This window comes from Lycium ferocissimum, chromosome 6 (genome assembly GCF_029784015.1).
Source record: "Lycium ferocissimum isolate CSIRO_LF1 chromosome 6, AGI_CSIRO_Lferr_CH_V1, whole genome shotgun sequence".
Taxonomy (NCBI): domain Eukaryota; kingdom Viridiplantae; phylum Streptophyta; class Magnoliopsida; order Solanales; family Solanaceae; genus Lycium; species Lycium ferocissimum.
In genome coordinates this window covers 5054325-5067879 of record NC_081347.1, presented here as the reverse complement: position 1 = coordinate 5067879, position 13555 = coordinate 5054325, and the positions used below count along the sequence as shown (strand labels likewise).

The window sequence follows — 13555 nt, the reverse complement described above, 5'->3', positions numbered from 1 at the left end:
CAAAGAGCACATTCACAACTCACATGATCGTAGTTCCAGAATTCCAAACTCGAACCCATAGTATTCAGATCTTGAATCCCCTCGGCACGGTTAGTGAAGAAGGTACGCTATTTGTCTGCAACAGGGGGTTGAGCTGGGGGCCACAAGGGGTTCATCCGAGTTTTCTTCGCCAGAAAATTACATTGAATAATCCTTTTTTTTATGTATGTATGTGTGTGTGTATATATATATATATATATAATCGATGTTGAATCTTTGTGGCCTTTTCATGTATTTACTTTTTTATATTCTGAATTTCCTCGGTGAAAATCCTAATTCCGCCAATTGAGCTATCACTAGGAGGTTTGAATATGACTACATGAGAAACATATTGATCTAATTCTTTTTGGATAAGATAGAAGTCCAACACAGTGTACTTGGAAGACAAATGAAACACAAATTGTGTGCAAGATAACTGTTTCAACGCTATCACAGAGTATTAAACTTATGTTGTTATGTGCAGTTTAAGCTTATTAATACATATCCTAACACCAATGTTAGAATAGGTTACCTAACTTTTCAAGAATTTAGGCAAAATATATTTATATTGAATATGTATATAAAACATTCTTCTACGTTTTATTCCCAACCATTATCGATCTTGATAGTCGCCTTGAACGACATCTTTAATCCGTCTTATTAGAATCAATTACTGGTGATGATATTCAACACAATATATACCAACATATACCACCCGCGTATGCACCATGGCTCTTTATCGATAAAACAATGTCACTAGACTGTCAATTATCCCGGGGTGAACTGATAGTGTGAAAATTCTTTTATGATATAGAGTATAAAAGTTAAAAGATTTTAATATACACCAACTAGCAGGATTGACAACAAACTTGGGCCAAATTACATGCACACTTTTCTTAAAAATCAAAATGGGCAATTCGCAGAATTGCCCTTCTTTTGGGGTAGTCTTTAAATTTTGCCCTTCATAGTTGAAATCTTTAAATTTTTCCCTTCGGCTAAAACCCATGGGTTCGGGTTCGAACCCCTGCTCAGTCAAAAATTTAAAAAAAAAAAATCGCAAGGCGAGTTTAAATTTCACTATGCCCCCAAGCATACACTTGTGAAGGAATTACCAAAGTTATGCGGACCGCATACTTATGCCTTATGGGCGACTTGGCATAAGTATCTTGATCAAGCATAACTTTGGTAATTCATTCACAAGTTTATCCGGTCCGCATAAAAGTTTACCCGTTAAAAGTATGCCCCAAAGCATAAACTTGTTAAGGAATTACCAAAGTTATGCCGATACCTACTTATGCCAAGTCTCCGCCCATAAGGCATGAGTATGCCGTGTTCGGCATAAATTTGGTAATTCCTTAACAAGAGTATGCCGGGTCCGGCATACACGCGACCGAAACCTTGCCTTGCAATTTTTTTTTTAATTTATGCTTGAGCGGGAGTTCGAACTCAGAATCTCATGATTTCTGCGTGAACGCTCAGAGTTGCAATGCGAAGGGCAAAAATTAAAGACCAGCAATATGAGGGGCATAATTTAAAGACCACAAATATGAGGGTCAAAATTTAAAGACCACCCCAAAAGAAGGGCAATCCGCGCAAAAAAATGAATCAAAATTATACATTTGTGGAAGGCCCAATTCCAAGTTTCACTCCTTCCCTCTACTTTCTTTAGGCCCATTTGGCTAAACACGTTCATCAAATAAATGTTCATTTTCTATTATCTCTTTTGACAAAAAACTTGTCCAAAAAAAATATTTAGACAATTTTATATTGAATTGATGAGTTAATCAAACTCCAAAACATAGTAAAAGAAAAAAATCACGGTTAATTCAATTTTTTTGTAAAAAAAGGTTTTTACCTGCTATTTAATTAGTTTTTGAGAATGAGTTCTAGAAAAACTGTTGCTTTATTTTTAGCGAATTTCTTTTTCAAAAAGCATTATGACATAAACAAATACTCCTCTCGCTATTTCATTTAATGTAACGCTATTTTTTTATTAGTCCGTTTTCAAGAAAACAAAAAAGTAACACATTTCTATATTTGAAACAATTTAACTATAAAATTTTCAAGTTACCCTTTGGTGACGTTTTTTTATAGCTACAGATATCTCATTGCATATGTAAGAGTATAAGTTTCAAAAAACATTCTTCCTTTCTTTAAATTTAAGTCTTTCCAAACACCATCACATAACGTAAATTGAAGACGGAGGTAGTCAATTTTCCACTTTTGGAACTTTTTCTAAACCAAATCACAATTCAAAAATGACCAAGTACATTATTCATCTCCTTCCACTAATCTCTTCATTATCAACTCCTTACCACATATATATTCTATGAATCATCAATGTCAATTTCCACCAAGTGTTCAAATTTCCCAGTTCCCTTTAATAACTGGTAATATAAACTCTTCATACAATTCAATGGACAGAACTGTATCGTGATCAAATATCTTCCCTAAATAAAGTTCCTTCAATCTAATACATCCACTTGCACAAAAAAGTGTCCACAAAACCATTTAATTCCTAGTGGAAAAAGGTGAAAAAGCAACTCGAGTCACGGATATATTGATGAATTCATATGTTCTATGCATAAAGTGTCTAGGCTGCTATAGCTTTTCACATGTCAGAATTTTTACACCAAAAAAAGGAAAAAAGAGCAAAGCACGGGCCACGGAGGATGTAGAGGTGGAACAAGTATAAATATGCTTCTCCATTTGTCATAAAACTTACCACATTTCCAAGCCTTTTGCAACTTGACAGAGAGAAAAAGAATTGGAAGACATGTCGGTTGATGCTCTTGCAATGTTGGGTGCAGATTACACGAAGTGCACCGTTCACTTTGAAGATACAGAGCAGAGGAACTCGGAAAGGACACCACAGTACCTTCTTGCTGATGAAAGTGAGGGAGGGAATGGCGATCACAGTCAATGGTTAGGAGGACAAGCACGGAGACAGGCAAATAATAATGTTCAAGCCGAGGCAACAGCATCCGCAAATGTAAAGCCAGTGTCCATTCTCGGACAAGAAAGTTGCACATGTCAGTATATGTAACCTTGTGCTGCAGAAAGTAAAATAAAAGTATCCAGTACCTTCACAATAGGGTTAGCTTTCCTTGTGATGTTATCACACTACCAAAGTATGTGAATTGTTCCAGGAAAGCATATCTTTTAACAGTGACTGTATAAGTAAATAAAAGTATCTAGTACCTTCACATAAGGATTAGCTTTCCTTGTGATGTAATGGCCCCACCAAAGTATGTGAATTGTTCCAGGAAAGCATAATATTTTAACAGTGACTACAGTCAAACCTCTCTATAACACCATCATTTGTTTCAATATTTTTTTGCTGCTATAGCGAAATGTTTGTTATACAGAACATATAATATAACCATAACATGAAAGCTCGGTTCCACAACAAACATGGTTGATATGGTGAAATGTTGTTATAGAGGATCGCTGCTATAGAGAGTTCTGAAAGTAAAACATAAATAGTGCGTGTTAGATCGTCACTAGCAATAGCAAAAATGTAACTTTTCCCTGGCAGATATCAACAAAGACATAAAAAGAAATAATTTACTGGCAAATTCTATTGTTGGGAGTATTGCAAATGATGCAGTCGTAGTGTCATATAATAAGAATACTAGACACCTCCAGTTAGAGCAAAACTCAATCACTATAACAAAGATTGATGTTACAATTTCCACATCTTGAGAAAGGAGGGGGAAAATGAAAAAAGAAGAAACAAAAAGAAAGTCGATATGTCTTTGGACGGGACAACCATACAGGAAAAAAAATTGATTAAATAAGAGAAGTATAGGAAAAAAAGATACAATCAAGATAATGCACAAGCAATATTAAAACATGGATTGCTTGCCATTTAGCAACCAGTTCTATGCATCAACAAAGACTATAACAGGGAATTATGTACTTGATCGGAATTACAGATTTTGTTATCTTCCACCAGACAACTCGACGGCATCTTGATTATAGATTGAATCTTCGCCCCAATCAAATCGTCGTTGTAGCCTATCGTATTCTTGCCTACGTGTAACTTCGACATGCTGCCATTCCTCCCACCGCTCAGCAAGCCCTTCTCCTTCCAGCATTCGTACGACCTCTGACATTGCTGGACGGTCCTCTGGCGATCCTTGAGTGCATAGCAATGCAACTTGAATCATCATCTCTACTTCATCCATGTTATAGTTCCTATGTAGGTTTCGGTCAACAATAGCATCCAGCCTTTTTTCCCTTTGTAGTTTTTTGACCTTCAAGATGACACATGCTGGTCATTTCAGTAATCAATACTACAAAAAAAGGGTCCTATAAAAGCTAAGATTACGGAGAGCTTATCATGCAAATTAAAAACCACCAGGATCCATGCCTGCAGGAAGCAGATTAAGAAATGTTGTGTCTTCTCATTGTTGTTTCACTTTTTAACTAATTTACCCTACTCCTAAAAACGGTACCCAGCAAAGACGCTTAAGAATTTGCACCCAATGGTATGGCCTAGTGGTCAATGAAGTGGGTTAAAAACCATGAGGTCTCAGCCTCTCAGGTTCAAATCCCAGCGGAAGCAAAAAAAACTAGGTGATTACTTCCATCTGTCCAAGCCTTGATTGACAGAGTTACTTGCTACCTGTTGTTGTGCTGGTGGGAGGTGCGTATTCCGTGGAATTAGTCGAGGTGCGCGCAAGCTGGCCCGGACACCATGGTTATCACCAAAAAAACAAAAAACAAAAAACAAAAAAAAAAAACAAAAAACAAAAACAAAAAAACGAGGCTTAAGAATTTAGACCTATGTCTGACATGCAAAGCATTTGCATAAGAGTGCTATGCGGAAAATGAGACTTCTTTCCTTCCTTCTCGTTGAATATAAAATTACACCACATAAACCAAGAAAGCAAGAAAAAGAACTACTCATGAGGATGTCTGGTAATGGACAATGAGCCAACCCACCACCATGCAGCTTAAAGAAGAGTGGAAGTATAGACAGCAAAGGTTAGATTAATAAAATAAAACTTAGAAGAAATTGAATAATTTTAGAAGCCATAATACAAGTAACATGCAATAATTTGATCAATAGAATCAGAGTTAATATCGGTCATTGAGTTATGTACACTTACATGGTCAAGTAACAAGACATCATCTTCTTCTTCCAGGCGTGAGAAGTCTATTGCGCGTTGACCAGTTACAATCTCCAAAAGCATGATTCCATATCCAAAAACATCAGTTTTTTCTGATGATTTCCCAGTGGACAAGTACTCAGGAGCTATATGGCCCATTGTACCTCGAACTTGAGTTGTCACGTTGGTTTTTCTAACATCAACTAACTTTGCCAAGCCAAAATCACCAACTACGGCCTCGAAATCTTGATCTAGCAAAACATTAGCTGCTTTAACATCACGGTGAATAATCTTTGGATTACAGTGTTCGTGCAGGTATTCAAGTCCACGTGCAGTGCCCAGTGCCACACGCTTTCTGGTTGGCCAAACTAGAACAGACTCCCCAGGTTTAAGTTCTGCATTTGATAAAACACTAAAAATAAGAAGCCACCAAAATCGATCACTTCTCCATAAACTCAAAATTTTAAAGTTTGACTGACTACTGCATGTGTCATCTTCAATTCATGCAAGATTTTCAAGCACTCACCTTCTCGGGGAAGATGAAGAATGCGCAAGAATGGATTCATGAACTCATTTAAGCTCTCATTATGGATATCGGTCTCAATTCATATTGCGAAGTAAGTTTCATCCAACTATGGCTCTTGAAAACTAAAGAGAACTAATGTTCAAGAACTCAAATGCTTCTTAAACTATTAGGAACACTAGTACTCATGCAATTACACTCCTTTATTATCTGTTGAACTTGTCTAAGTCTAACTCTTATTTTTCTCTGAGAAAAGTAGGAAGCTCCCCGAATCTTAGTCATGGTGAATGGTGATGCTAGCCTAAGGCATTTACACTTATATTGATTATTTCACGTCAAAGAAAATTGATAAATAAACATGAGACAACCTAAGGCGAAGATGTATCCACCTCTAATCATCATATGAATTAACTCTACAAGCCCAACCTGGTACTTGATGCTTGTATAAGTTAAACTACTAGAAGTGGCACTTCCGTAGTGCCTTCACGGTCAGCTTAGACCATAGCAAGGACAGAACATGTCCTTTTTATCAAATAACGAAGAAGTTTATTGATATGGTAATGCATCAAGTGGATGCAATATTAAGTCAAGTTGACTCCTACAAAGAACTTAAAGAGTCCCCCAAAATCAAAAAATTGATTTACATCATTCACAAGGACATGTCCCTTTAACTTTCAAGCTGAGTTGACGTCTCAGACGGTCATTCAACTAATAGTAATTATCTCAGAAAGTCACTTTTCTTTGTTTTGTAACAAAAAAGTCACTCAACTAATGGTAATTATCTCAGAAGTCACTTTTCTTTGATTTGTATCAAAAAAGTCACTCAACTATTGTCATATTACCTACAAAGTCACTCAACCAATTCAGGTGATATCTCCGGTAGATATTGTTGACGTGAAAAGAAATTTAAGCCAAACTTTTAAAAAATGAAAAGCTATCCATTAGTGTGTACGGTAGATATTGCTGACAATCTTATGTAAAGAAAGAGAGTTTGACTCTTGACAAGTAAGCATTTGACAGCAAACATTTCAGACTTCTACAGAAACTTAGCTGAGTTTGGAGCAATAGTAACAAAATAAAATGGTGATACCAGGACAATTTGATATTGAGATAATCAAGGAAAACCTTGGCAAACTGCAAACACAAGATGTAAGCACTATTATGGAAAAATAAGTACCTCGTAGACGATAGGCAACACTTAGATTCTGCATATATGGGTATACTAGCAATCGTTCAGTCGGTGTGGTGCAAAATCCTATAAGGCGCAAAAGATTCCTATGAACAGCAACACTAATCATCTCAACTTCACGTTGAAATGCAGCATCTCCCCCAGGGCTCTCATAGTCAGTTAAGCGTTTCACAGCAACTTTAGTGCTGTCACTGAGCACTCCTTTATAAACCTTGCCAAAACCTCCCTGTCCAAGAACATTCTTTTCACTGAAGTTTTCGGTAGCAAGTTGCAATTCCCTCCATGCAAATCTCCTCAATTGACCAAATGGAATTCGCCGGTCAACCTCACCTGGGCACACCAAACAAATACAAGAAAAATGTCACAACATCCTCAATGGAACTACACCATCTAATAGTGGACAAGAGCTAAAGTAATGCTGACTAAAGAACTAGTCCTCAATGTAAGATGGAACTATGAGATGGATAGCCTGTTTGACCAAGATTTTCCACGGCCAAGAGTGCTTTTTTTTCGAAGTTGAGGTGTTTGGCCAAGCTTTTAGGAGAAGAAAAAGTGCTTTTGAGTAGAAGCAGAAACTGAAAAAATAGCTTCTCCCAGAAGTACTTGTTTGAAAAGCACTTTTGAGAAAATACACTTGAGCGCTTTTTAAAAGCTAGGTCAAACACCAATGGTTGTTCAAAAGCGTTTTTCAAATTGAATAGCCAAACATAAATTGCTTCTCACCAAAACTACTTTTTTGAAAAGCACTTTTGAAAATAAGCTGATTTTTAGAAGTTTGGCCAAACAGGCTAGTAGCAATGGGTAACTACTTTAGCCATTTTTCTTTTGGAGAGCTAACAACACATATTGAAGTTAATATTGGGTAAAACCGGTGATAAGGACCTGCAACATCAACAAAGATTTCACGTTTGTAGCCTTTGTGTCTTCCCCGCCAGAAAAATAGCATAAATCCTCCAAGGAGGATAATTCCAAGAAATCCACCAACAATACCAATTACGAGACCAGTCTTTGATTTACTGGGAGAACCTGCCAAGATTACAATATAAGAATTCAGAATTGGCCAGGGTGCATAATTTATCTGACTGCCAAAGGTTTCCAGCAACCCTAACTTCTACAGTAAAGACTTGTAGTTCAAATATGTGGTATTTGCTCTTTCAATTACCTTCACTGTCAGATACACAAAGATGACTGAAGTTTAAGCCACAATTCAAATGGTTCTCTGAAAAACTAATAAGCAAACTGAGTTAAAGTTATATCAACAGTTCTGACTCACGCAAAAGAGACGAGCTATTATAAAATCTATAAGCAGCCTCAATTGATCTTCTAAATTTTAAAAAGGGCTTTTTCATTTTTGGCCCTTCGGCCGAAATTAGTTACGGCGGTAGCCAAATTATACACAACATACACAGTGGTTATGTATATGTTATGTATATTATATTATATCTGTACTTAATATACAAAACCTATACATTTGCTGGCTAATATTTTTTTGAGCGGTCCAAAAATGTAATTATCCCTTAAAAAACAGCAAGAATTGAGATCTGCGTACTTGTATTTCGGGACTTGGAATAAACTGTCAGGAACTTTTCCAGTAAGATCATTTAAAGCAAGCTGACTGGCAAAGAGATATCACCGGATCAGGTCAACATCACTTAGTACAGTTTATAAACACCTGACCGATCAGACTAAATGAACAGCTTACAGGTTAATCAAGTTGGGAAGGCCTGAAAGTGACTCGGGGATAGTCCCAGTCAGATTGTTTTGACTCAAAAACCTGTTCAAAGAAACATTAAAATAGACTCCTAAGCCAAACACCAAAAGTAAAACTCAGTTATAGGAAAACAACAATCAATGAAATAATATTACTTACAGAAATTGAAGCTTTTTTAGATGGCCTAGGGAAGCTGGTATTTCTCCAGACAAACGGTTTTTTTCCAGATCCAACATGGTCAAGCTGGTTAAATTTCCTAGCGCTTCAGGAATGTTACCAGTTATTCCATTTCCTTGCAAGGAACTGCCAGGATGTTGACCGCACAGTCAGTTCAATACATAACACAACTAAGGACATGAAAATTGATACGATTTCACAAATCTCAAGAAAGTAGAACTTCCTATTGACAAGGATGAAAACTTTATTTTTAAGGGTTCTTAAGAAAAATTAACAGCTATGACCTTAGAATGCTAATCAGAGGCACTACGAGAATAATTTGATAACGGATAAGAAATGAAGATGAATTATCCAACACTCTATCAAAAGTATGACCAAAGATTCAGGAATGTTCCTTCCTAATTAATAACTTACAAGTAAACAAATCTTTAGTTGGAAATTTGAGCATCAAGGGGTTTCCAATCCATTACCATGCAATTAGATTTCTACACATGCTTGTGTGTGTAAGAAAATAATACAATGGAAAAAAGATAAGATCCCAAACCATGCACAAGCAAAGACACAAGTAATCACCGGTACCCTAACAAGAGCAATTAGTAATGAGCCAGTATCATGGGTAGATTAATATCAGTGTGATGAAGGATATGCAACATGGATCTGGTCCATTTAAGAAGGCCAAATATGTGAGGATCCATGTTGCTAGCCCGTTTCACATTCTGTCTTTTCGAAATGGATAAACCCAATATTACTGAATTTCACTGGTACACCCGCAAATAACGGTCTAAATTGCCTATTTGACTCCCAAAATGTTTATGCAATGGTGAATGTGCTAAACATTTCTCTTAGTCCAGAGGTACTAAAATGTGAAGAACCATTTGAATGCACATAGTCGTCAATTACTAAAAGTAAAACACAGGGCCACCCTAACTGAGGATTCCATTTTTAGTCCAATTCACTAAACTCCCCACCTCCTCTTCAAACTGCTTGATTCTATGAAATGCCAAATGTTGATCGCACTGCAAGTAACCTAGTTTTTGTAAGTGGAATGATTTATCTACTGACGTTAAGATTAAAGTGCACACTTTAACTCAAATCCAAAAACTAAAAGGAGTGTGGAGTTGTGAAATTCCATGAAACCTACATAAGTATATCATGGATACACATTAGCATTCAGCCGAACATATAATTCAACAAATTCTGTATACGTACAGAGTATTAAGATGCTTTAGAACACCTAATCTTGGAGTTAAAGTGCCAGTGAACCCCATGTTTGACAACGACCTGCAAACAAAGCTCAGACACCATTAAAATTTAACATTTCAGAATGGTAGTTGACCAACTAAAGCTCAAGTGTTTGGGACCATAATTGTATAATGTACATGGTGATTAATATTGTTCTCACAATAAACTTCAACTTACACCATCATGACATTGTTGTTATCGTCACAAGTGATTTTTGACCAAGTGCATGGATTAACTTGATTCTGGTTCCAATCAGAAAGTTGATCACTAGAAGCATTTAGTGAACTCTTCAACGCAGACAGTGCATCTCCTAAAACAAGGTCAGAGATTACAAAATAACGAATGTCACACTACTTTACTAGAAGAACAGGGACAACATTTAATCAGCACAAGCTAAATGTAGATAAAGTGAAGGGCTTTTTTCATTTTTGGCCCATCAGCCGAAATTAATTACGGACGCTTCACTGATTATCTATATTTGTGTATACAATATGTACATTATATGTATATTTGTACTTAATATACATTTTCCGGCTATTATTTTTTAGAGCGGTCCAAAATGGTAATTATCCCTAAAATGAACAAATGAAAACATAATCTAACTATCAAAAAATGAATGAACAAAATGAGAGAAGAAAGAATGATAATATAATCTAACCCTTCTATTTTTTTCTTTATACATTTGAATAGATAAAACAGCAGTTCAAAGAAAGGAATCGTATAAAAGAGGGATCTCTGTGTTAGTTTGCTAAATTAAAAAAATGGAAGAAGTGTGTACCCTGGAAATCAGGTGAAACAAATGAGTAGAGACATGCTAATATCAGAATTGCGAGGAACAATTCCATATTGCAGTTGCTGTTCAATTCTATAGATCAAGTAAACTTGTTCCCCTTCATCACTGTGACATAATGCATTACCTTCCTCGGTATATAACAAATGGAAATTCTGCAAAATATATAAGAAAAATTACTAAGAGCAAAATTAGTATAACCTCAAGAGTAACAACTAAGAGCCTGTTTGGATGGGCTTAAAAAAAAGCAGCTTATAAACGGAAAACAGCTTATAAACCAAAAAAAAATAAGTTGGCGTACTGTTTTCAGCTTATAAGCTGCTTTAGATAAGCTAAGCCAAACGGACCCAATTATTTTTTTGAGCTTATTTTAAGCACAAAATGGCTTTAAGCTGGCCAGCCAAACACTCAAAAAAGCTAAAAAAACTAAGCCAATCCAAACAGGCTCTAAGCCTAATCAATCACATGAAAAGCATAATATAGCATTATATAATGAGTAATGAACTATAACAAAAAGCTTTCAGTAACTTGGTAAGTTTAAAGCCACAAGTTCTCCAAAAAAAAAAAAAAAAAATCTTCAACAAATGAAACAAGAAAGGTTGTAGATAAAAATGACTATGCAAATAATCAAATCTCCTTCTCAACCATTTTAATTCCTAAAACTTAACCAGACTAACTAATATCCAAGTTAACCACTCTACAAAATCCAAGTTCCTCTTTTTCATTGTCTCTTGCTTATGGCTAACAATTTAAATTTGCTTTCTTCTTTTCACAACACATATGATATATCAGAAAAGACAAACAAATTCAAACAATTAGCAACTCCCCATCTACACCACCCAAAAAGTAAAGAACCCCACATCCTGAATTCACAAAATCCATCAAGACTAAAAGTTTCCAAGCAAAAAGTTCACTTTTTTTTTTTTTCCTCGTTAAGTGAAGTCAAATCAGAAACAAAAAATCCACCATAGCTAAATCCAAAAAAAAAAACAATTTTAATACACCAAGCAAACAAAATAAATGACAAAAATATGAAAAGGAAAGACTAGAACAAGAACAAGAACTAAATAAGTTAAGTTACCTTTAAGCAAGAACCAGAGTTTAAGGCTGTGAGAGAACAAAAGGGTTGAAAAAAGAGCAGAGTTTGAACCAAAGATTGAAACTTTACTTTGGATTAAACAAAAAAATAAACTATACAAAGCAAATCTTGGGACAAAAACACAAAGAATTTATTGTGCTGTTAAAAAATGGTTGTTAATGGAGAAAGAACTTAAAAGAAAAGCTTCTGACTGTATATATTGCATAGGCTCACTGCAATTATTACTATGTTTGAGTCTTCTCTTCTTGTCTCTCCCAAAAGTATTTCTTACTTACCCCACCCCCCAACACACAATTCCATGGTGGCTAACTAGAAGTGGACCCCACTTCATTTAGTTTATTTTTTGTTGGTAATAGTGAAGAAGTAAATGGAAAATGTCACCAATCAAGGATTGTGATGAGTCCTATGTACCATTCCATCTTTAATTGGGTTTTCCTCAGCCTAACCCTTTTGATATGGAGTAACTTTTATTAGAGAGTGCTTTGCTCTCAATGTGGGACTATCGATACGAATCAATTAATCGGCCCAATGCGAAAGATTTGCAGATCGGATGGAAAACCAAAAAAAAAAAAAAAATGTCTTTGGTGTTTCATAGTGAACCTTCAAGTTTCATTTAATCGGTGATATAAGCATAATAATTTCGGGATAACATGTGGGATTATATTTATTTAGTGTTTGATAATAAGTATTAATTAATTCTGATATTATTTTATCTCACCATTTGTATTAAAATAGTGGAATTATTATCTCGTATAGAAAGTGTAATAAAATAATACCATGAATATCCTTACGTACTTATCTCATCTTGCATACCAAACAACTCAATTACTTCACTGGGTGCATCTACCAGGCACGAATTTGAATTAGCCAAACACTTAAATTCTTTCTTTTAAAATTTTATATTGTATATATATAAGATTGAAATCAATTTTTTGTATGTATAATAAAGATTAAATTCTCTAGGCTTTTTCATATATTTATATATGTTAAATTCGCTTAATAAATTCGCAACTGATTGTGACTAGGATATCATATGATAAAATAAAATAAGTAGATTATACTAAGAAAAAAAGATATTTCTTAATGGAGTCCCCCTAATTCTAAGTATTTTTTTAAAATTTATTCCACTTCAATAAAGGGAAAAGATATATGTTTTTTTTGTTGGTTAAAGGGAGCATCAAAGTGTTTGTTAAACTGTCTTTGCTGTCAATTAAGGTCTTTTGGGATGAAGAATAAAACTCTTGAACTAGAAAAAAAGAGTGAAGAATAAAATTCTACTTTGAGACCATGAAAATGTTTTGTCACTACTAATAGAATTCCAAAGTTGTATTTAAAGCATAAAGAGTATCAAACGTGTTGTAAAGTGTCAAGGACTCCACTATTGTTTAGAACTACAAATTTCAGTGTTGCAAAGAGACTAAAATTTGGATATGCCTTTTTTCAATTGTAAGTTTGCAAAAGTCAATTACAAAACCCTTTTTGCCTTTGTAACATTTTCAAGGTCAAGAAACTTATTACTATGATCAGATGATACTCCCTCTGTCCCAAATTATCGATCATTTTTTGCTTCTAGAGATTTATAAATTTTGATTACTATTTAAAAAAAATCATTTTTTGATTTGAGAAGAATGGTAGCTTAAAATAATTTTCATAAAGATATTATTTATTTAAATTTAAATTTTAAAATAT

General features: G+C 34.9%; 1 protein-coding gene across 7 annotated transcripts; it reads right to left on the bottom strand.

Annotated features, from left to right (window-relative positions):
- Nucleotides 1-3666: 3666 nt before the first annotated feature.
- On the bottom strand, nucleotides 3667-12209 carry LOC132059032 (probable LRR receptor-like serine/threonine-protein kinase At5g10290). Of its 7 annotated transcripts, none has more exons than XM_059451491.1 (12): nucleotides 12092-12209; nucleotides 10756-10922; nucleotides 10155-10287; nucleotides 9945-10016; nucleotides 8718-8861; nucleotides 8550-8621; nucleotides 8397-8462; nucleotides 8010-8086; nucleotides 7730-7873; nucleotides 6836-7177; nucleotides 5136-5530; nucleotides 3667-4277 (listed from the first exon to the last, which is right to left on the bottom strand). In XM_059451491.1, the coding sequence occupies exons 2-12, from the start codon at nucleotides 10820-10822 to the stop codon at nucleotides 3963-3965; spliced, it is 1827 nt and encodes a 608-aa protein (XP_059307474.1). In that variant the 5' UTR covers nucleotides 10823-10922; nucleotides 12092-12209; the 3' UTR covers nucleotides 3667-3962. The 7 variants fall into 7 exon arrangements, with proteins under 7 accessions (XP_059307474.1, XP_059307473.1, XP_059307477.1 ...); XM_059451490.1 differs by having other exon boundaries at nucleotides 11849-12200; XM_059451494.1 differs by having other exon boundaries at nucleotides 8010-8074; nucleotides 11849-12198.
- Nucleotides 12210-13555: the final 1346 nt, after the last annotated feature.

What these genes read in the sequence shown, in the direction of transcription:
- LOC132059032 (XM_059451491.1), bottom strand. Translation starts at nt 10,822, where the DNA reads ATGGAATTGTTCCTCGCAATTCTGATATTAGCATGTCTCTACTCATTT. An exon ending in AACAACAATGTCATGATGGT is followed by an intron (nt 10,017 to 10,154) that starts GTAAGTTGAAGT and finishes CTTTGTTTGCAG; the next exon opens with GTCGTTGTCAAACATGGGGT. An exon ending in CTTCCCAACTTGATTAACCT is followed by an intron (nt 8,463 to 8,549) that starts GTAAGCTGTTCA and finishes TCTCTTTGCCAG; the next exon opens with TCAGCTTGCTTTAAATGATC.